General features: G+C 37.7%; 2 protein-coding genes across 2 annotated transcripts in view; one reads left to right on the top strand and one right to left on the bottom strand.

Moving 5' to 3' along the window:
- The window catches only part of LOC149463731 (uncharacterized), a 29,161-nt gene extending 14,819 nt beyond the window's left edge, over window positions 1-14,342 (bottom strand). Inside the window, exon 1 of the mRNA XM_089674876.1 lies at window positions 13,773-14,342. Coding sequence (XP_089531002.1) covers window positions 13,773-14,342 — 570 coding nt within the window. The remainder of the gene's footprint in view (window positions 1-13,772) is intronic.
- The window catches only part of LOC149463730 (cadherin-10-like), a 590,257-nt gene that overhangs the window by 322,332 nt on the left and 243,290 nt on the right, over window positions 1-24,635 (top strand). The window lies entirely within an intron of this gene.

Genomic DNA, 24,635 nt, shown 5'->3' with positions numbered 1-24,635 from the left:
GGAATTACTGTAATGTGAAATACCAAGTGCAGTTTCATGTTGGAGGTCATGATACAACATGTTTAGTGCTTTGAGAAGGTTTGGGGAGAGCAGAGGAAAGAAAGATTTAATATATTGGTTTATAAACCCATCTGGGCCTTGATATTTTCCTAGTTTTATTTAGGACAGGGCCAGTTTTAACTCCTCCTCTGTAAAAGGGACTCCAACTCCACTTTGGATTTGTTGTCAAGAATAGAAACTTACTATTAGTGAGCAAGTTTCAGGTGATAGACGACCTGTTAGCAAATATACCAGGGGAAAATGTCTTGTAAAGCTGAGAGTAATTTAAAATGGTCAGCAATTGTATTTTGCGGTTCAGTGAACCTCCTCCTAGTAAAATTTTGTTCATAGGTGTTAAGCTTGATGTATGAGTTTAATATCTGTTTCAATTGTGTATATGCTGGCGCCAGGTCTAGTGCCACCACCTGGTTCATTAATGGTTTATATAAGGTTTCACAGTTTAAAACTTTGACAGCTAGTCTGTTTATTGCATTCCATTTTTATTTTTAAGTGTAATGCTCATGGATTCAATTGTTTGGATTAGGGATACACTATCAGCCTTTGCTTATTCAGAAGTTCAGCACAGAGCCAGACTAAATTGGTGAATCTCTGGTGACAGTGGGACACTTACATTTAGCAGCAGGATTTCTTTCACTGCAAATATTACAGCTTGCTCTCTAACCAGTTGCAGCCACTGGCATCCTAACATCCATTACCTTTCCCTGTCCTGACCATTCAGCTTTTAGAAAGCAAATATAAAAATTGTTGCACTCTTCCTGAACCTTCATCAACCCAATTTGCTGCATAAATATCTGAATTATATTAAAAAACTTGATATACAACCAACAGCGCACCTCAAAAATAAAATATACAAATTTTAAATTGTTTATACCATAATAACTACAATCAAATGGAGTGCATTAAATCAATATATCAATGCATCAAAACATTCAAAATAATTTGTAGCAAAAAATCATGTGCAGTCCATGGTATATTATTTTGTGATATGTAGATATATCTTTATGTCCATGTTATATTATTTTGTGGCATGTAGACATCTGTTATATTATTGTTAGAAATCAAAACTAAATGAAAAATGTTTAAAAAATTATGTGAAAATCAATAAATGTGCATCTACCAAACAATACAGTGAAAAAAAGAAATACATAGATTGTGCAAAATCAGTCCAGTACAGTATATCATAAAAAATATTGTAAGTCGAGTAAACGCATATCGTGTGTGAACAAACATCTTCCACAAGGTGAGAAAAATGATAACAAGTCTTCAATGTGGTAAAGTGTTGTGTTTGTGTGAGTGGTATAACTCACCACACTTGTTACAAAATGGTAACATTGCTCAAAACTCCAAAAATCCCTTGGTTCCTACGATCTTCTTAACACACATTTAAAAGAAAGCCCCACTTACAAAGATAAAGAAGAACAAGCTCATAGCATAAAACAACTTCTTTATTAAAAGGTCACATTAAAAACAATCCAGAGGTACCTACAAACAGAGTGCTCAGCCCATAACTAAGAATTTGGTAGCAAAGATTTAAATCAAACACCATACTAATGCATTTCTTGATCTGAGTGTCCTCCTCTCAGTAAATTTACTTTGCTGTAATTAATCCCCGTCCAACATCTTTTGTCTATACGAATGTCATCAGGAGTGATCAGAGTATATCTCTACACGTTGCACTTAAATTCAATGTATTTATTTGTAAAGACATCACTATTGAAGTTAAGCTCAATGTAATTATTTGTAGAGACATTACTGTACTCTGATCACTCCCGATGCTGTCTGTATGGACAAAACATGTTGAGCAGAACTTGAGTACTGTAAAATCAGCATACTGAGAGGAGGCCTCTCACAGAGCAGGACGTGCATCGGTGGGGTGTTCTATCTATCTATCTATCTATCTATCTATCTATCTATCCAAGCAGGCCACCCCATGTTAATGAGTAAGGCTTACATAGCACTCCCAAAACTAAAAAATCAATAAACACACTGACACATTTTTTGACAAGTTCTTGATTGAAAATACCCCAAAAATGTCCACTGATGTAAATCCATCATCAATTATGTCATCTAGCAATGCAGCTCCATGTCAAATCATGATTAGAAACACCCGCCAACCCATCAGAAGGAAAGAAATCCAACAACCGGGTCAATTATTCACATAGGGGTGCTGGATCTAGGATAAAGGTTTAGTATAGATGAGAAGAGAACCCCTGGTCATTTGTTTACAAACAGAAGTAAAGTAGCTGAAGTTGTAAGCAAAGCAGATGAAGCAGTTTTACTGTACTAGATTGTATACATCGTACAGATGACCACTTCTCAGGCAGGTTCAGGGCATCCTCCAAGCATATAAGTAAAGGAATTTTGCATTTTATTGTTACCCTTTCAGCATTAATAAAATTGCTGCTCCCTGCTAAACCAAAATTTGTAAAAATGTTTTTTCCTTTGGTACATATTCTACAGGCCATTTGCTTTGCAGTCCTTTGCCTATCACTCTAGAAAATGAACATTGTAACACTTATTGATTTCAATGGAGTTCAAATCTGGCACCTGAATTTCTGTAAGGTTCTCCAACCCCACCTCAAATTAAACACGGTTATGTTTAGCTTATTCCTAGAATAGTCTCGCAAAAATACATCCTAGAACCTTTGAGTCTGGTATGATTTTTAAGGGGGTAGCTCAGGCAAAAAAATCCACAAAAAAGCTTGAGGTCCCCCTTGAAATCCAGAACTTAGGGGCACTCCATGAAAAAAATGAGGTACCCCCCAAAAAATTCATACCAGAGCATTAATCTGAGCATTCATCCTGGCCACATGCTCTTAGCTAGGGGGTCTGCAGGCAGGGCACTGATCAGAACCCCGAAGCCACTGTTAATAATGAGGTCCCAGATACTGCTTGCTTATCTGAATGGATATAGGAGATATAATAACCCTGCTCATTCACAAAAAAAGTAACCTACAAATAAAGACATCAAAACATTTGACGGGTCCGTTATGAAAAAAAAATTGTCATTGTAAATCCATCATCAGTCATGATGTCCACCGCCCACTCACTTGCCAAAAGAATAAAACATGATGACCCAGCACAAGCGACAGATCCCAATGGTAACATTAGCTGAATTACAGCTCCCTGGGCTGTTATCAGCTGTATAAGAGAAGTTGTAGAGATAGTGCTGACATCATTAATTAAATAGGGCCAGTTAGTTGTTTGGTCAAAGTCGCTGCCCAAATATGTCCAGTGGCCATATTTGGGTAGTGATGTCACTGTTGCCCTCACCCCTTTCTTATGACATCAGTGGTTCCTAGAGTGATTCCAGGGGTGACGATGAACCAGTGACAGCTGGAAGTGGTTGAAATACCACTTCTATATATGATGCATGGCAAAACAAGAGGCCAAACGAGCAAACATTTGGGCATGTGTCTGACTGTGCCCAAACCTAGGTTCAGATCACACCAGCAGCTCATCCCTGTTTATGATGTAAAAGATTATTAATTCATTAATTGTATATAACTATGGACCTTATCCTCTTACAACTATTAAAAACAATTTGAGTATCTTTATGGAATCTGTACAGGTATCTATACGGGAAATACTTGATTAGTAGCTCCTAAGAGATATCTTAATCTGTATTCATAAACAATATTATATTCAGTTTTTAGTAGAATGGGTAATGGTTAGAAGTTCTCTTAGGTATTGCTATTTGTGTTCCCACTAGAGAAATTCAACTGTGCTATTAGTCCTGTTGACCATTGTCAGAAAAATGATAGGAAATGCTTTAAAGTGTTACTGAAACCCAGGACCCTACATTCACTATATCTGGTCTCCAACAGTACACAAAACATGGAAATGGAATTATTTTAGTAAATATAAACTGCTATATACCTTTTCTCCTCAGCAGATAGAGCAGTCTTGTGACTTCTATCAGTGCCCAGCCGAGCACTGGTTAAAGCTTGTAGGAGGAGTTTTCTCTAGGAGGATGTAGAACCCTTGGCCTCTGTCTAGACAGTGTTAATTGGCCCTGTGCTGATCACATGCACTCTCCCAAGAAAAAAAAAAATCTCTCGAGCAATACACTCCAAATTGAGCATGTGCAGTGTCTCCACAAGATATGTCTTATCAGGAGATAAGAGGTAGACACTTGAAAAAGGGGAAGATCAGAGAAGTCAGGATCAAACAGCATTTTTACACAATGCAGGGGATTAACCCCTTAGGTTCCACGGTGACTATAACAAGCATGCTTTACTGCTTATACAGACTGATTTTACTGTTGTGGGTTTAGTAACACTTTAACACTTTAACTATGTAAAGGCCATTTTAATATACCTTACTACTTAGAATTTCTTTGTTTTATGATTTTCTGAAGCATGTGAACATATGACATTTTAGCATTAAAAATCTAAAAGATTGAAAATATGTATATTTTTAACGTAGTATAAAAGTAAATACAGTATATCAACATAAAATAATTTATAAAAATAAAATATATTTAAAAAGAAAACTGAGAACCAGAAGATTATCTGTAAATCCTTAGGTTGGTAACTAAAAATTAGAGATACTAGAGACATAACAGTCTGAATTGTTAGAGTTAACTTTTCAGAATTCCTAGGTATGGAAGTATATGGTTACTGTCAGAAATGCCTATCCTGAGATTTGTCTCTGACAATCCACAAAAAGAACCTGTTAGTAAAAGGTAATTACTCATCCATTATGCCCATTAATTATAGGTGCTTGGTATGGTCATGGATAAATCCTTTTAAAATCTAACTTTTATTTAGGGTATAAAACTCTTACTGCCAGAATGCGGCTGCAAAGGCAGACTCAAATCCCAACTGGTTTCACACATCATCGGAGTTCCTGTGTTGTACAGACTTTGCCTTAGAGGACTATTGTACATAATTGTTCTGCTTCTATGAAGAGTGCTGCCAGTGAAGCCTGGATATTTTATTCCCTAGTTTCAGATCTGCAGTAAAGCTCTTACCTAATATCTTTGTCTGCTTGGGATATTCTACACCCCTAGCACTGAATTCAAAGTCTGCTTCCATTTACCTACATGTGGAATTGTATGGAATAACTTTAAATACCAAGTGGCATAACTTCAGTCAATAGAAAGTTTGTGATGCATGGAAAATTGCTATGAGGACAGAGAAATATACAGTATGTCAGTAACTATACCTTTAATAGGTTAATGTTATTTCAAAAATAATTCTGAAACTTTTAAGATCCACAACTTTAATAAAAATAACATTTGGTAATCCCTTTGATCTTCGTTCAGGCCTTTCCTGTTATATGGTGACAATAGTCTGTCTCTGTCTCCCAATTACAGTCTCTTGCATTGTCACCCTGTTACGTGCAAAATGATAGAGACTGTAAGTTGATGTGCTCATTGTGCAGGCATGTTACCATCAGGAACCCTACCCTGAGCAATAACATGCAGCCAAAGCAAAGTGCATGCATGTAGGCAGGAACAGGGGCGGACTGACAACTCATGGGGCCCCCCAGGCAATAGGGGATCATGGGGCCCCTGTGTCCTTGCCCAAACTCAAAAAAGCCTATGAAAAAGGAACCAGGGGCATCTCATGGTGCCCCCTACTGACCCCGGGCCCTCGGGCAGTGCCCGAGTTTCCAAATGGTCAGTCCGCACCTGGGCAGGAAATGGATGTAAAAGAGGTTGAAAAGGATTTGCATCACTGAGTAAAAAATGTGAAAACAGTATTTTCTAACACAAAAAATATAACAATTTTAATGGTACCCAATGCCCTAAATATAACATTTCAGCCAGTTAGTATTTATATCCACTTTAAACACTGCACACCACTTTACTTTTTCACTTTCATACATAACCCCATTGTAACCACCTATCAGTTTTATTTCTATTATGTGCCCAACTCTTAATTAACCACTTGCCCTCTGGAAGATTTACCCCCTTTCCTGACCAGGCCATTTTTTGTAATACGGCTCTGCATTACAATTGTGTGTTCATGCAACATTGCACCAATTTGAATTATATGTCCTTTTTTCCCCACAAATAGAACTTTCTTTTGGTGGTATTTGATCGCCTGTGCATATTTTATTTTCTGTGCTATAAACAAAAAAAGACTGACAATTTTGAAAAAAAAATTTGCTATCAAACATATCCAGTAAAAAAAATGTTAAAAATAACATTTTATCATAACTTTAGGCCAAAATGTATTCTGCTACATGTCTTTGCTAAAAATAAAATCCCAATACATGTACGGTAAATTAATTGGTGTATGTGACAGTTATAGTGTCTACAAATGGTGGTATATATACTGGAATTTTTTTTTTTATACTAGCAATGGCAGCGATCAGCGACTTATAGAGGCACTGCGGCGGGCATTCTGACACTGGGGAGAGCTGACCAACTGCCACTGACATCCCAATGATACTAATACAGTGATCAGTGCTAATAAAAAGCACTGACACTGTACTAATGGCGCTGAGCTGGAAGGCACGAAGGGGCTAACATCTGGGGCCATCAAAGGGTTAACTGTGTGCTGGTTTACTATCTGTGCTGTGTGTGTTTTACTAGGGAAACGTGTTGCTTTGTATTGCTCTGCTATGCATAGAAATACAAAACAGCATGTTGTTGCTGACAGGGGAGAGATATGTATTGTTTACATACAGACCTCTCCCTTATCACTATCATCGCCGCTCACTGGGTGCTGGTGGGGAATCTCCGGCCAGGACCTGGTGATCGACAGCTGGCGCTGCCAATGGTGGCAAGAGTAGGGTGGTGCGTACATGCCCCCTAACTGGAAATGGAAAATCACATCCATCACATCCACCCCAAAGGGGAAGTTCCATTTTAAATCATTGTCCTCCACTCCCCATTAAGGATTAGCACCTTTGGGGAGCGGGTGCCCAAATTTGAGAGGACACGTGACAGGTCCCAGAAGACTACTGGGCAATTCACAAAGCGCAGTGCTTCTCGTGCATGCGCAGCGGGCACCCAGCTGTGAAGTCGCAAGCTGTCACAGCCAGGTGCCCACGCCAAAGATGCTGGTGCCAGGGAAAGAAGACAGCCGGGGAAACCACCCATGGTGAGTACACCACTGGACCGAGGGACAGGTAAGTGTCTGTATTTTAAAAGTCAGCAGCTACAGTTTTTGTAGCTGCTGACTTCTTCTTTTATTTTTTTTCAGCTGGAACTCTGCTTTAAAAATGCTGTTAAAGCCCGTCTCTGGGTATGTATATTTTTTGTATTAAAAGTACCTCCTTTTGATTGCAGCCCCATTTTTTGTTTTTGTTTTTTTATTTCTCTGCAACCAGTAGAAATCTCTACTCTCTATTCCTCCTTTAGTGTCACTCTGTACTACTCTGTTTATATGCTTCTAGCACTCTTTTGCTCTCTTTATTTGCTTCTAATGAGCATTCTGTCTGTACTGCTTCTCTACTCCCCACAATGTTCCTCAATAATAACTCTTTCATCAGTCCCAAGAGCCCTTTAATGTACTTCCAGTGTCCTGTTCTTTATACTACTCCATTTATAACTCTTCATTGTCCCCTCTGTAGTGCTTTACATTTATACATTTTCAGTGTCCCCTTCCATATCTTATGCCTTCAGTGAGCTCTTGCATAACTCCTCTCATCTGTCTTCTGCACCCCTCTGTATTAGTCTTGTATTACAGTATCTCTTCTCCACCGCACCCCTCTGTACTGCTTCGCTCTACCACCAGTGCTCGTCAGTACGGCTCCTTTTTTCAAGCTCTGTTTCTCTGCTTTTCTGATATGAATCTCCCCTCTTCATTCAGTGTCCTATTGTATTGCTCTTCTCTGAAGCCATATTCTCCTAAGTACTGCAAACACCATTCCCCTTCAGTATTCACCTTGTTCCGTATCTCTCTTTCTCCTCAATGCCCCATAAATGCACTCCCTTTTCCTCTCCAGTGTCTTGCCAGGGTTTAAGTGGCATTCCAACCTTAAGCCAATGAGAATGGGAAACTCACTTGGCAGTCCTTGGAAGTGGGGAACATGTATGTACTCTTGGATGCAAAAAAATACGTATATATGACCTTTATCTATAACAAAAGACATCTGGAGAGAGGTTAAGGCATGTTGTCAAACAAAGCCAAATGACTTTTATAGGTACATTTAAAGCAGAACTTTACCCATAACAACTTAATAAATAAACATTCCACGTTACTAATTAGTGTATGCTGTAAATTACCTCTACAATTGCTCCAGTTTCTTTGTGCTGGAGACCTCCATTTTGCTGAAGTCCAGAACCCCTGAGCAGCAGTGAATATTTTAAGCTGTCAGCAGATAAGCCTCTGGTGGCTCTGATTTTAAGCACAGTGTCAAAAATAGAGAGCCACTGAGCATGTGCAGAGCAGGGTGAGACAGTGTATTACTAGATTTTAAGCAGTATAGGTACTTATTTTTAATGTTTTACATACAGTAGCTATACCTGAAAAATGGGCCATCATGAAGTGTTCTAGAAGAACTTAATTTTCTGATTAAAGCTCCACCTTAATTTCTTATATTGATGATTTGTACGTGGCCCCATGGTAATTGCCCAGCACCCCATACCCTTTTTTGACTATCTCTTTCATACTCTCCTTAAAAAAGATCATAATTTATTTTTAAGCCCCCCCCCCAAAAAAAAACTTTAATGTGGTTTGGATTTAGTCCCTAACTTTCAGATTTCACAATAGGTTTAATGAATGCCCTGTAAACCAAACTCAGATATATGTGTTTGTCCCTTTTCTAAAAGGGTTGAGTGCCTCTATATAATATATTTCCCAAGCGAGCCTGCTGCAATACCTTAACTCAAAAATTTCTAGTTATCTCATTTATCATCACTGAATTTCAGTACTTGCAAACCTGAGATTTCTAACTTGGGTTTGCATGTTTTTTTGCTTTTCGTTTTTTTTTACAATATATACTTGTAACACTTGCAAACCTGGAAAAAAGGAAATGCAAAATACAGTCATGATGTGCAGATTAATTCATATTAAAATAATTAAATTGTCAGAACAGCACAGTTTGTTATCTGCTTTATCCAATTACATATATTGTTTTGTTGGCCGGATAACATTGATGTGTAGTGGGTCATCATTTAATGATGATGGATGTACATAAACGACTATCATTTTTTTGAGGAATGGGTAATAATGGGAACTAATGAACCCCTGTATTTATTACCCTGAAGGGTGTAGAAATCTGGGAGCCTCATTATTTAAAAAAGGGGTTCCAAAAACATATGAGTCCCCATTTCAAAACCTCCACATCATTTTGGGGACACCAATAAAATTCTGATAGGAGCTCTGACTCTTTAAAACTCTAAAACCAAAACTTTATTTTAAGTTTTGGATAGATACGCTTTAAGTTATACTGTAAATTGCCTCATTAACCATTATTTTATATTGTTGGTTATTTGAAAACTGGACATGCGGCACCATAGTGTCATCATCCCTGCTCTGGCTCCCACCTCCTCATCTCCTGCCCTCTTTGGCACCCCCCAGCCCATTCTCTTAGAGTGTGGTATTCTATTAAATATGCAAGTGGCCTTATTTCCCCTTAACTCACACCTCTGAACTTACCTAACTGTCCCTTAATTTTCCCAAGATTTGAGACCCCAGCTTGGTTTCGCTTGAGGACGGAAAAAAAAGCTTTACTAATATGTATTCATGCAGACATTTTATACAGTCACTCCTTGCAAATAAACCCACCTATTTGTTGCTTACCAGGTTTAAGAGCAAATGCCATGCTGATCAACATTTACAGGGCATCATTTCACTCCTGTACTCCTCTCAACTTTCTTTGCCCCTTCTCAAAATACAACCTACATGACAGCTTGGGAATGAGAATTGGATGTACCCATTTCAGAGGAAGACTGGAAGGACATTTGGTCAGCTAGAGCTACTTGCTCACACAGTGTGATTGCACCTGAAAATTATTGCAAGGTTCTTATGCACTGGTATATCACATTGGTTTGTATATCCAAATTTGTCCCCAGACACTCCCCTCTCTGTTTCCAATTCTGTAGACAAGAGGGCACAAGGACCTACATTTGGTTGACCTGCTCGAGGATTTTCAGGCTGTGGATTTGGGTACACACCCTGATCGACACACTCCTCCACTGCAACCTAAAGAAAGACCCAGTTGTGGCCCTGCTACATAAACCTATACAGACAGTGAATAAAAAACAAGCTAAACTAATCACTTTCCTTTTCATAGCCACTAAACAAACTATTGCCCGCTCCTGGAAATCTCCCATACTATGTTTCCAGGAAGTCAAGGCCCGCGTAAATGATTTTATGGTCAATGAGAAATTGACAGCTATACTGGAGGAAAAATATGACAAATTTCTGAAAGTTTGGTCTCCATGGATAGATTACTACCAACCAGACCAGAGGGCACTACAACTGGGATCCCCTTCTTCCTTTCCCTTTCCTCTACTATAGGATTGAGACATTAGACTGCTGTGGCATTCCAAGGTGTTCTCCCCCCATCCCTTCCGCTCACCTCTTTCCTATACCTCTCCTCTTCCCCCTTGCTCCTTCCACTCTTGACTTTCCCCTTCTCCCTCCTTTTTTTTTCCTTTTCTTTTTGGGCTGCTTTGCTATTGCCCTCCATTTTTCAGTTACTCCAGAAAGGTAACCACACTGGTATCCACTCGCAGTCTTTAACATTACAATGAGTTATGCTCTGATATACCCCAACGGTACAGGCTTCTCAGGGCCATTTTCCAGTCATGCTAACTCCAGATTCAACCCACCATCCTCTTCATCATGATGGCTCTATTTGTGGACTCATGGACTATTGTAGTCATGTATGTTTCCTCTTCTGAAAACCGGGTACCGGATAGGGGCATTGTAACCCCTCCTGTCACACTTTGTGCAATTTTGTTATGGTCTGCAATGGTTTTGCAAAAGCTTTAATAAAAACTTATTGAACCAGAAGTTTTACCTTTCTCTGCCAGCTACTGGACATTGACTAAGATCAGGGGCGGACTGACAACTCATGGGGCCCCCGGGCAATAAGGGATCATGGGGCCCCTGTTTCCTTGCCCAAACTAAAAAAAGCCTATAAAAAAGGTACCAGGGGCATCTCATGGGGCCAATATACTAAGATAGTTATTAAAGAGGTTATTAAATACATTAACGTGTCACCCAATGTATGGTCTCCATTCAGTAGCTAAAAGAGGCATACAAAAAAGGAGGGTTGTGAAAAGAGATTCACAGAAAAGCGGCTACATAATGAACAGAACGTGACACTAAGGGAATAATTTCCAAAAATTATGCTTTATTACACACAAATGAATATGACATATGGGCATTCGCCCTGGTTTACCATCACCTCAGTATGAGACAATACACACAGACCTAAAACCATTTAAAATGACACAAAAACCGGTCTAAATGTATGTGTAGCAGGGAAAATGGCTACATGAGTCTAGTGTCCCTGCAACACAAACACACAGGTGAACACTTCCCTAGGGAGGTGTATCCAAAAATTATGCCATGGGCATACCATAATGGAGGATATGAGGGATTAAACAGTAACCATAATGGCAAATCCCTATCAAGAAATCCAAAAAATTATGCTATAGATATATGTATCACATGTATGCAATGGAGCAAGCACAATATGCGTCAAAAAGGAGAGTAGCAGGCCTCAGGCCTGTATGAAGGAAGACATAAATGTCAAATATTTTGTACAATACATTCCTGTGCCGGCACAAGTGGTTGGGGCCCATTCATCTGTAATATAGATAGCTGTTTCCTAGAGCTCTTGGATGGGAATATGCCCCATTTATTTCCAGGATGGAAGAAAAGATGCACACAGCAGCACTCTGCTTGAAATGGTTTCTTCACCACTACATGTGGACTATACACCACTTTTTGTAGGAAAAAACAAGACACATCCCAAAGACTCTTCTGCCTGTTGAAATATATATGGTATATCTTGTTTCCTATACAAAGCACCATGATGTCCCCATCCTGTAGTGAAACAAACAATATGTGGGAAGTCACTGACAGAGCTCACACTCTATAGAAGATATATAGGTCATATAGATCACAGAGGACCATATATCTAATGTCCTGCAACAATCCACTCACCACCTGTGCTATGGATAACGGGAATGAAAGAGAAATCCTTCATAGGTACTGCCATACAGGGCCAAGGCGGCCAAGGAACCACCGCTGACATCCGCCGATATACCGCGGGTTCCAGCCCCTTCTCGGCGCTTGTGCTGCTTAGGCTTGCCTCATGGCTTGTGAAGATGGCTTCCTCCTTATGGGTCAGCGTGCGTTCCACCTAGTGCGCATGACCGGAAGTGACGTATCTGACGTATGACGTCAACGCGTTTCGCCGATGGGCGTATCTCACTCAGCTTCGTCAGGACCAATGAAACAACCGCATTTCAATTTCCTATTTATAGTGGGTAAAGACCCACCCATTTATGCAAAAAGCCAACCTGCAGTTATTCCTAATGGAAGAAAGAAAGGGCTAAATACTTAGCACAGCTGCTGGTCATTATTGAATATAATTAAAAAACAGATATCCGGAGACAACAGAGAGGGGAGAGACTTTAGCAATTTTGACGATGCATATATTGATCAAAAAATCATGAATTAAATATATTCGTCAACTAAAGCACCCATCACATTCTAACCAGAAGGTGGCGATATTAATCAGAGAATCTACAAGTCTATCCACTGAGTCAAATTATCAAAGAAACCCCTCTGAATTACCATAATATACCACAAGATGGCAATATAACCTGAAAATTCTCATTAAGGGTCACTTCAACAGAAATACCCCAATTTTTAAATATCCATCCTATGGTATGATTATTATTGAAGAAAAAAGGTACAAAGAAAGAAATTAGCTCAAAATACCGTCCTGATACATATGGTTTGGAGCTATATTTAAACTCATAACTTGAGATCATCCATATTGTTTTAGTTGTTTCCATATACATACATACTTTTTAAGGATTTAAGTGACATATTAGTGAAAACAAAAATCCCACAAATTAACCACCACATGGCAATAATAAAGTACATGGCTATAGCTATTTTTCCAAAAATACTTGGAGATCACATTCCACATTTAACCCCTTAGGGTGCAATGTATCAAGTTTATATATCCAATATTTTTCTTTTTTAAGCAGTTCTCTGTCAAAATCACCTCTCCTCTGTGGAAAGTGCAGTGCATAGAAACCTTTCACTTTCGTACCATCCAGTTTGCCTCCATGATATTTAACGTAATGTTGGGCAAGAATACTATCAGGTTCATTAGATCTAATATCTCTAAGATGTTCACCTATTCGTACTTTAAGTTGTCTTTTGGTCTTACCTACATACATCTTTTTACAGGGGCAGGTTAAGATGTATAATACTCTTACTGTAGAGCAATTTATGAGACTCTGAATTTTATAATGAGTATTATTTCCTGAATCATGAAAGGAATCCGTACGATCCACATATTTGCAAATTTGACATTTTCCACATTTAAACATCCCTTTAGTACGTGATTTTAACCATGTTGTTTGTTTTAATGGTTGATAATCTGAGTGAATGAGAAGATCACCAAGATTTGGTGCTCTTCTCGCTACCATCTGGGGGCGTTCGCCTACAATCTTACTCAATCTGGGGCATTGAGTCAAAATCTTCCAATGTTTTTCTAATATTTTACAATTTTACATCTTGCCATTGGGCTCCAAATTGGGTTATCATTCTAACAGGTTGATCACTCAACTTGGCCTTCACATCCTTTTTAGAGGATAATAAATCCTCGCGGTCAGTTTGATATGCCCGTCTCCGAGCATTTCTAATTTGGGAATGGGAATATCCTCTTTCCCTAAATCTTCTATAGAGGTCCTGGGCCTCCATCCTAAAGTCATTGATATTTGAACAATTTCTCCGGCATCTCAAAAACTGTCCCACTGGAATCCCTGAAATCAGTGAACGCGGATGATAACTTCTTGCCTCTAATAGGGTGTTGGCGGCAGTGGGTTTTCTATATGTCTTTGTAAGAAGTCTTCCATTTTCAACTCTAATCTCCAGATCTAGAAAAGAGATACATCTTTCATCAAATATATATGTAAGTCCAATGTTAAAGGAGTTCTGATTGAGCTCTCCCAAAAACAATTTTAATTCCTCAGATGTTCCTCGCCATACAAGGAACACATCATCTATATATCTTAACCAGATCTTGACATTTGCAAGAAATCTTGATGATCTGAATACAACCCGCTCCTCCCAAAACCCTAAATGGAGACATGCATAGGCCGGAGCCCACGGTGCTCCCATACTGGTACCCCTAGTCTGTTGATAAAAGGTATTATTAAATTGGAAAAAATTATGTTTTAATGCAAATTCCAATAGCTCACTGATAAACTCATTCTGTCCCCCCGACGTAGGATATGTTCTGTCAAGAAAATAAGAGACTGATCTCACACCACATTCATGTGGGATGGAGGTGTAAAGTGATTCCACATCTATTCCCACTAGAATGGCATCATCATTGATAATCATATTCTCAATTTTCGCCAACACATCTTTAGTATCCCTTACATAGGAGGGGAGATTAGGGACCATGTCTTTAAGAAACAAATCTATATATTTCCCTGTTTTATCTAGGGGGCCATTAATGGCTGAAACAATAGGTCTACCCGGAGGATTTTCCTGATTTTTGTGTATTTTGGGGATAATGTAGAAAGTAGGGTGATTAAATTCTTCAGTTCTCAAATACTCATATTCCTTTCTAGTTAACAAACCAGCTTCCTTTCCTAATGTTAAGATGGAATTTAGTTTTTTAGCCACCATATGAAAAGGATTCGTAGTCACTTTCCTATACGTGGATGAGTCACTCAATAAGCGTTTCACTTCCCTAACATAGTTTTGTTCATTCAAAATCACTACATTACCCCCTTTGTCACTTCTCTTAATAACAATATCCTTGGTCTCTTTTAGTTCTTTAAGGGCTTTCCTTTCTTTTTTGGTAAGGTTATCACCAATTGGCATTTTCCACTCAAGATTTTTCAAATCATCAGCAACAAAGTCTAGAAACGTTGATATCCTCATATTGGAACGAATTTTCGGCATTTTCGTTGATCTAATGTTCAGATCAACCTTTCTAATTATATCACTACAATTATCAAGATCAGTGTCACTTTCATCACCATCCTCATTTTCCTCTATGAGAGATATCAACATATCCAACATCTTGCGATCCTCCATGGACGAGTCAGAGGCCATATCCTCCAAAATAGTGGGATTACCATGCATCATTCTCAAGAACACCTTTCTTAAAAATAAGTTAACATCTTTAAATACCTCAAACTCGTCCATGGGGGTCACTGGTGAAAAGGACATACCTTTATTCAATAAAGAAATATGCTCTTTTTTGAGTGGAAAATTAGCCAAATTGATTACCTTTTTATCATGGATATTTTCTACTACTACCTCCTCTGACTTCTTGTTCTGCCCTTGTCCTCCTGATGTTTGTTTTTTAAGGATTCCTCTACTTTCTTTTTGGATTCTCTTCCCATCTGTAGTTGATTGGTACGGGGAAGTTCTCCTTTTTGTTGGTCTAAAAAAGAAACAGATTTTCCAAGATTTTCAGAGTCACTTTCACTGGACATAGTTTCTCCCATTGATCTAGAGTGTGAGCGAAAAACTCTTCGTTTAGACCGACTTCTACTTCTTTTTGTAGTGAGATCAAATATCTCACCTGTTTCCCAGTCTTTTAAATCACGTCTAAATTTAGTTTGTTTAGTGGTTCTAAGATTTTTTTGTACTTTTTCAACTTCCTTTTTCAGTTGCTCATTATATTTTTCTAAATTCTCCTGATTTTTAAAAGGGTCTAGTCCAGACACACTTTTATTAATGGCCTGATCCAGTTCTTCAAGTTGTAATTTTTCCTCCTCTACAATGAGTTTCATACCATTAATTCCATGTTCTATGCACAGCATTTTCCATTTCTCCAAAAACCTTTCATTATGTAAATGTTCAGCTGGAACTACCTTGCTTCTCAAACCTCGTGGGATGATACTCTGTCTAATATAAGCTTCCAGGAAACATACATCCCATTTCCGATTAAGACGTTTAATAACAAGCTTTTTATGTTCCCGAAACTTAATCTTAATATCCTCATCTTCAGTAGATAGACTTGGGCCCCCTGCTACAAAGGCCTGATGCATTTCCAACTCCACCTCCTCCCCTGGTATGAATGCCATGAATACAAGCCCCTTCACTCAAGGCGCTCCAAACGTCTTAAAATAAAATACTCATCAACTGAGGTGATGGCAAACCAAGTTTATAAAGTCAAAAAACCTCTATACGAACAGGTCCATAAGAACCCAAAAGGTTTCTCTTTCATTCCCGTTTCATTCCCGTTATCCATAGCACAGGTGGTGAGTGGATTGTTGCAGGACATTAGATATATGGTCCTCTGTGATCTATATGACCTATATATCTTCTATAGAGTGTGAGCTCTGTCAGTGACTTCCCACATATTGTTTGTTTCACTACAGGATGGGGACATCATGGTGCTTTGTATAGGAAACAAGATATACCATATATATTTCAACAGGCAGAAGAGTCTTTGGGATGTGTCTTGTTTTTTCCTACAAAAAGTGGTGTATAGTCCACATGTAGTGGTGAAGAAACCATTTCAAGCAGAGTGCTGCTGTGTGCATCTTTTCTTCCATCCTGGAAATAAATGGGGCATATTCCCATCCAAGAGCTCTAGGAAACAGCTATCTATATTACAGATGAATGGGCCCCAACCACTTGTGCCGGCACAGGAATGTATTGTACAAAATATTTGACATTTATGTCTTCCTTCATACAGGCCTGAGGCCTGCTACTCTCCTTTTTGACGCATATTGTGCTTGCTCCATTGCATACATGTGATACATATATCTATAGCATAATTTTTTGGATTTCTTGATAGGGATTTGCCATTATGGTTACTGTTTAATCCCTCATATCCTCCATTATGGTATGCCCATGGCATAATTTTTGGATACACCTCCCTAGGGAAGTGTTCACCTGTGTGTTTGTGTTGCAGGGACACTAGACTCATGTAGCCATTTTCCCTGCTACACATACATTTAGACCGGTTTTTGTGTCATTTTAAATGGTTTTAGGTCTGTGTGTATTGTCTCATACTGAGGTGATGGTAAACCAGGGCGAATGCCCATATGTCATATTCATTTGTGTGTAATAAAGCATAATTTTTGGAAATTATTCCCTTAGTGTCACGTTCTGTTCATTATGTAGCCGCTTTTCTGTGAATCTCTTTTCACAACCCTCCTTTTTTGTATGCATCTCATGGGGCCCCCTACTGACCCCGGGCCCTCGGGCAGTGCCCGAGTTTCCAAATGGTCAGTTCGCCCCTGGCTAAGATTATCTACAGTATACTGGAGATTATAAGTAGGGACTGGATGGCATCAGGCAGTGTATTTTCTCATAATAAAACTTATAGTGAAATTCTCGTTTTGATCACGTGAATTTTATAAAATATAAAATACATTGTTTAAAATATATTACATATAGCAGAAAAAATGTTAAATTAGTTGAGGTATAAAAGCAGCATCAGTAAGTTAAAATAAAAAAATTATACATTTCTGCTACAGGTGTGTTTTTTAATGGATTTCAAATTGCACCTTTTAGAATAATGCAGGATTATAAAAATAGTATTAATGGGAACATAAGTAACAGATTTATTCTTCTGGTTGGTATATGTAACACAGTCCATAGTTACAACTGGCCTTTTAACTATGAAGTATTAGTAAAAATACATGTCTCTGCCATCTGCCAAAACATCTAACTTTACATTGGGAATACAAATGAAACCTGTTATTGCTTTAATGTTCCTGTCAGGACTATGCACTGATAGTTTTACATCTTTGCCCAAGGCCAAATGCAACAATGAATTGGTAAAAAAATATAAAAGGATAAAATAAACAGTGTAAGTACATTTTACAATGCTGTGTTATAGAAAAGGAATTTAGATACAACTGGACATGTATAAAAATGGAACTATCCTACTAATCAGTCCAATGTTAATTATTTAACTTTTTGAAAACTCATTTTCATTATTTTAACAAAATATCTTGCTCTATTAAAACTTACTGGAAAAACAAAACATCCAAGTACTTTAATGTTTGTTATATCAATATATACTGTATTTAACATACTGAATAGTTTAACACGCTGGTCCCCTAACTGAGGTCTGTGGGCTGGACGGGGTCCTTTTTTGCCCTTATCCAGCCATTGAGACATTATTCCTTGAAATAACACCAATAAAGATCTACCAATCAACTTCTGTACAACCATCCTGTTGGGTTTTTCCATATCAATCAGTGCCACAGGCTCAGCAGCACTGGTCATTGTATTCTGGCTGCTCAGAAGGCTCCTTGCTGTCAGAATACAATTCCCCCTTTCACAGTGAATGTGCAGATAGGGGAATTTGGTCTTTTTTTTAATCAACCTGCTGGGTGAACAAAAAGTGAATAATGTATGGCCTGCTTTAAAAATATAAAAAGATAAGAGTCAAACTCCAGTATTAAATACAATTAAAAAAGCTTACCTGCTATTATAGATCAAAATTCAAGTGCATCTAGAAATGTGTGAAAATAACAAACCAAAATACATATATAGCTGCTATAGCACAAAACCCTATCTCATATGTGGGCAGAATCAATAAATAAATAAAAATACTGTGCACCGCTACACATAAAAAATATTAATTAAATAATGAATACTATAAGTGATAATTATATAAAAGTCCCAAAGAAATTGCTTCTGAATGGAATATCCTTCCTCCTGTAAATATCTGGTGCTCCAACCACAAAAAAATGTGCAAAATTCCTCCATCAGATGTCTGCTCACCTCCAGCAGTGCGACCTCACATGTACTGTATAATGTTCGGTCAAACCGAACTTTAGGTCCCATAATTGGCTCTGAAGATCAACTTGATGAAAATAGATCCCAATGGCTTGCTCCAAAAACACCCTTCATCGGCAGTATTCCTCACAAATAAAAAAACTTCACATAGTGTTCACTCTTTAAAAAGCTTTATTTAACACAAAAACTTCCACATATGCACTCACATTAAGGCGCAGCATATTTGAGATGTTGACATCCCATCTCTCACATAGGAGTGGTATAAACTACCTATACTAAACAATCGTCAATCGGAATGACCGTCATACACAGCACAGATTCCCATAAGATTTGGAATTAAATAATTAGTTGACAAATAGATTATAAATCTCTTTCCTGGTGTAAACTTATACAACCACAGATAACACCTTAATGCATACCAAATACATATCCCTACCACAAGAGTAATCAACAATATAATAACATAATATAAAATATATTATAAAATGTATAACCATAACAATTTTTAACTAAAAATAAAAATAAATAAATATAAATAAACAATAAATTGAATCGGTCCATGTGCATGAAAAATTATATAATAATTTTATATATATATATATATATAAAAAATATACAAAAAATAAATTAAGAATAAAAATAAATATAACAGTTTAAACATTACTTATAAAACAATTTAAGTGAAATTCTTTATTCATCCCTCTTGGGGCCAGAGTCTTAAGCTCATGGATCCAAAAGGACTCCCTTTTACTCAACTCTCTAATCTTATTATCACCACTTCAATTATGTTTACAGGACTAAGTCTCCCAAAATTGCAAACCTGAGCAATCCTTATTGTGTATATCCAAAAAATGTCTAGAAACAAAATGTTTTGGAAATCTCTTACTGATATTGTGAACATGTTCCTTCACCCTTTCTTTTAGAGTCCTCTTAGTGTGCCCCACATATTGAAGCCCACATGGGCTGGAAAGGGCATAGACCACTCCTGCCATATTGCATGATACAAAATATTTAATTAAATACTCCTTGCCTGTTGTTGAGCTAATAAAAGACGCTCTTTTTTTGTTATTATTCTTAACCCTAGTGCAGCTATAACACCATCCACAGGCAAAGAAACCTTTACCCTTAAAGAAAGTGAAACCTGATTCCCTCGGGGGTTCCACTACATTATGGACCAATTTTATCCCTCAGAGTAGGGTTTTTTTTATATATATAAACCTAGGTATATCTGAAAGAACAGAATTAAGATGTTTATCTAATTTAAGTATTGGCCAGTATTTCCTAACAATGTGCTCCACTTGTTTAAATTGGACATTGAAATCCAGAATAACTGATACGAAGAAGTTCTGTCAAGACATCTTACTTTCACTCTTTCAGATTCTATAAAATGTGGTTAATATCCCTTTTCCTTAAACCTATGTGCCAACATTTGTGACTGGTGTAAAAAGTCCTCCTCTTTGCTACGATGTATTTTTAATGTATTTTTAATCTCATAAATTGGCCCCTCGGCACACTGCACCAATTAAACTTCTGCAAAAGCTCATTTAACTTATCTACTACAGAACTGATCTACATAAACCCACCAGCTCCACCAAAATCACATCTGCAATAGAGCTTGTCAACAAAATCAAACTAAAACTGTGAGAACAATTGTAAATATGTACATTTGTAATATTCTAATAGAGGAGAGTATTGGGATTGAATGATTCTGAATTGGAGGACATTTTTATAAATTAAAGTTGTGAAAGAAAGAAGGCATAATACAAATATTAAAATGTAAAATGCAATTACAGACAAAAGTTAAGATAGGACCAATTTCTAAAAGAAAAAATGGTAAACAGCAAGCCATAGCCATCTGGACAATAGCCTTATTTATGTCCAGTACTCTAAACACATTATTTCTATCACGTATTAACAGCATTCAGCTGTTATAATGACAAAGATATAGAGCTTCCTTAACTAAAGTTTAGAAATGCAATAACATTCTCCTTTTTTACACTCTTAATGGTAATCACGCAAAGAATGGCATAAACATGTTCTGATTGGCTTATCATGCATGAATATGTAGTGGAAAATGGGGGAGGGCATAGTCAGATGGATTTATTGCACTGGTAAATCTCCATGAACAAAATGGTGGTTCACTACATACCTGATTGCTATTTGATCTGAGGAATTTCACCTGATAAGCCCAAAATTGACTGGATTGGAGGATTTATTATTTCAAATTTATAGATATTTAAAGTTGATTTAATCTGGTGACACATACTGCTGTCTGCTCTCCCTACTTCACCACTAAGGCTTTATGCAGCACAAATACTGACTACTGCTCAGATAGAGACCGGTGCACTAACAATATACAGAAAGCATCATGTAAGGTTACTCTTTGTATCATTACAGTAAAACTCCATGAATGTAACCAGTTGAGAAAAAAAGACTTCACTGAAGCTCAGTTAGTTCAAAGTTCTGTCTGGTATATTAAGCCATAGTAGAGTAGAGTAGGTGTTGACCAAATCTATGGAATATGAAATATAATATTTCTCTGATATGATTTGATTAACCTTAATGAGAGTTCTTTGACCAAGAGTGAAAGGTTTAACACAACAACCAAAATTTTATTGGTGAATAGTAGGGAGGTCTAAACTAACATACCACAATCTATCTATTTAACAATAAGAAAAAGAGAAACAAAATGTATATGATTCACCCAATGAATTAAAGCATATACTATTCATACCCTAAACCCACAAACAGCAAGACAGACAACACATACAACAATCATGTATACATATAAGTGCCAGAGAAATGTCCTGATATTTACCAATGGTGTAGCATGGGGGCCCCCAGGATCAGTGTATCTTCTCTCTTGTCTTTCCCCAAATCCTACCCTGATATACACTTATCTCCCATAGACTTGCATGGGGCCATCCTGATTGGTAGAACTATCCAATCCATCTTCCATATCTGACGCATCTCATCCAGGATTGGACAGTTTCCCCATCCTATATTGCTTACATAACTCAGCCCCATCCCAGAACCTCCCCTTTTAGTGATAAAATTACATATGCCAGGTCATGGCACTGAGGCGTCTGGATCCAGGCTTTCTCATCAAAATTCCCTCCATCATTGAGAGTTTGGAGGGAACCTTAGGTCATAGCCTGGTAAAACTGCACTCCCCAGATAGCCATCACCATTGCATATCTAAAGAGAGGGTACTTTGAAGTGGCCCTCATATAAACAAAGAGATTTAAATGGCCTGGCCTAGATCGTTATGTGGGCCCCATAAAGTCTGAGATAAGGTAGTTAATTTAGTGGTTGCGCCCTCTCACACAATAGAACATTCCTTGTGGCATGCACCTGTTTACACACCAAACATTCCTCCAATACAATACAAAGCTATCTCTACAACTTGATCACTTGTTTCAATGTCTATGTACAACACACCACTATCAAACCAAGCTCTGATATTTCCAGCTTTGTAGTTTGGTTATATAGCTAGAAAAATATCTATTTACAGTTGCTGATGAAGATTATACATAAACCCCTCATAAGTCAACAGTAGGCAAGGGTTATAATTGTTGTCAGCTTTTATTTGCCTGAGTACCCAATTAGAAAAGTACTTCTTACTTCCTTTCTGAGTGACACACTGTTATACTCTAACACATAAGGTCTCACCAAGACAAGAAGCAAGAATACATCTCAAATCAATAAAAAAAGACCTCAGCGCCCAGGACCTCCTTCCCCACACACTTAACCACGTGAGATGCTGCTGTGCATAGGTATAAAACAAAAAAAAAAATTTTCAACTAAAAACAGCGCAAAACACACCAGAAAGCAATCTGTAAAATACCCAACCTATAAGTAATATTAATGCAAAATATTACAATTTATATATAAGTGTCAAAAAACAAAATAATTTGTGGCACATACAAAAAACAAAAAAAAATCCAGTGACATGTCCAAAAAAACGTCCCGTGATAAAAAAACAAACTTATATTTTCATAAATTTCTTCAGTGCCAATAATAGTCCTTCCACCATTCACCAGTGCAAAACCAACATGAACCGCACTCACCAGATGTTTGGGGAGTATAACGCCTTTCAGGATTATTAAGGGCTCCTGGACCCCCTTTTTAACCTCCAAATATTGCCTCCTCTAGAACATAGAAACCTCCTCCGATTCCTCCCCTCACCGACTCCACCAAAATTCAGGAAGAAGAAAAACCAAATAGCGTGATACCGTTATGACTTTCAATCTTAATAAACTTTAAACCAGACCACTCACATTTTAAAAGATATTAACCAGCATTTTATTGTTGTAATAACGATTTTCCATAGATTTTCTAGTAAGACCCCACAGCCAGGTAAAACAGCAGGATGACAGACCTCAGAAGCAGCTTCCTCCACTAGGCAAGATGGCCCCTGGAACGCACCGCTCGGCGTGCGTTCCACTTCACCGGAAATGACGTCGGACGCCGGGACGGCCAGCCGGAAATATGTCAATGCGTTTCGCCCCACTCACAGGGCGTTCTCAAGACGCTCTTTACCTTTGCTAAGCCGCTCCTTACATCTGTCTAATAAGGAAGAAAACCTATAACATTAAAAATCTTACATAGCTTATAAAACGTATAAAAAAAGAAAGTTTTGATTAAGGCATGCACCACTAATTTTCTTTTCCAGTGAGAAGCAAAGGAAAATAGGTACACCTGTCATGTAGAGATAATCATGTCAACAAACACTGACAGAGGTTTTAACACTTTTCCATCCAAAATAATTTTTGGATGGGTTGTAAAGTTCAAATGAAAGCTTCACTACTCCTGGACTTGACTTTCACCTAATTGGGTGCTTGAAGTGATAGCTATACATGCAGATATGTCAAAGCCAGATTTGTATCAACATCACCAGCAATTCAAATAAATGCAATTCACATTTTTATTGTGAAGATGTCACTTGAGTCATATAAAACTGATATTGTGTCCCTTCCTCAAGCTGATATAGTGACAATAAGCATATACCTAACACATATACTGTATACTGTACCCTAATGAGACCCATAGTAACCAGTTGGCCCCTAAGGATGTCCACTGGTGATGAAACACATTGTTTGGAGCTTTTAACAGTGACATTATCATGTTATCCATGCACATCAAGCATGGACATGGGTTCACTAGTGGCGATGCTGTTTAATGGCATATGTAATGTATATTATGCATGTTGGATTTATAGAACTTTTTGTTCGGATTTTTCTGTCAGTGATTTTATTGAGATTTGAATTTTTTAATAAACTGGTCTGAATGATCTATACCACTGGAACATTTTGTATATTTTTCTATAACTATTTTATCACAGACTAATATTAGAATTTGGAGAGTGGTGATGTGTGCGGTTCTGAATTACCCTGTATAGGGATTGTATTTAGCAATCCTACAACGTTCATTTCTTAAGGTAGTCTTTGAACCGAGGTGAGAATAGAGTGAATGCTGAATAAACACTTTTCAAAGTGCATGGCTTAAATATAATACAAATCTAACTTAGCCAAAGGATAAAAGCAACCATATGACATTTAAATAGGGTTACATTAAATGTGCAAGAAAGTAGCAAAATGTTAAAGAAGTATGGTGTTATTTAGTGCAATGTCATCCTGCTCACTCACACAGATAGCAAAACAAACCCCAGACTTAAAATGCAAATAC

This window comes from Staurois parvus, unplaced genomic scaffold (genome assembly GCF_062004578.1).
Source record: "Staurois parvus isolate SC_StPar_1 unplaced genomic scaffold, SC_StPar_1.0 ptg000153l, whole genome shotgun sequence".
NCBI classification, from domain to species: domain Eukaryota; kingdom Metazoa; phylum Chordata; class Amphibia; order Anura; family Ranidae; genus Staurois; species Staurois parvus.
This window is presented reverse-complemented; position numbering and strand designations above follow the sequence as displayed.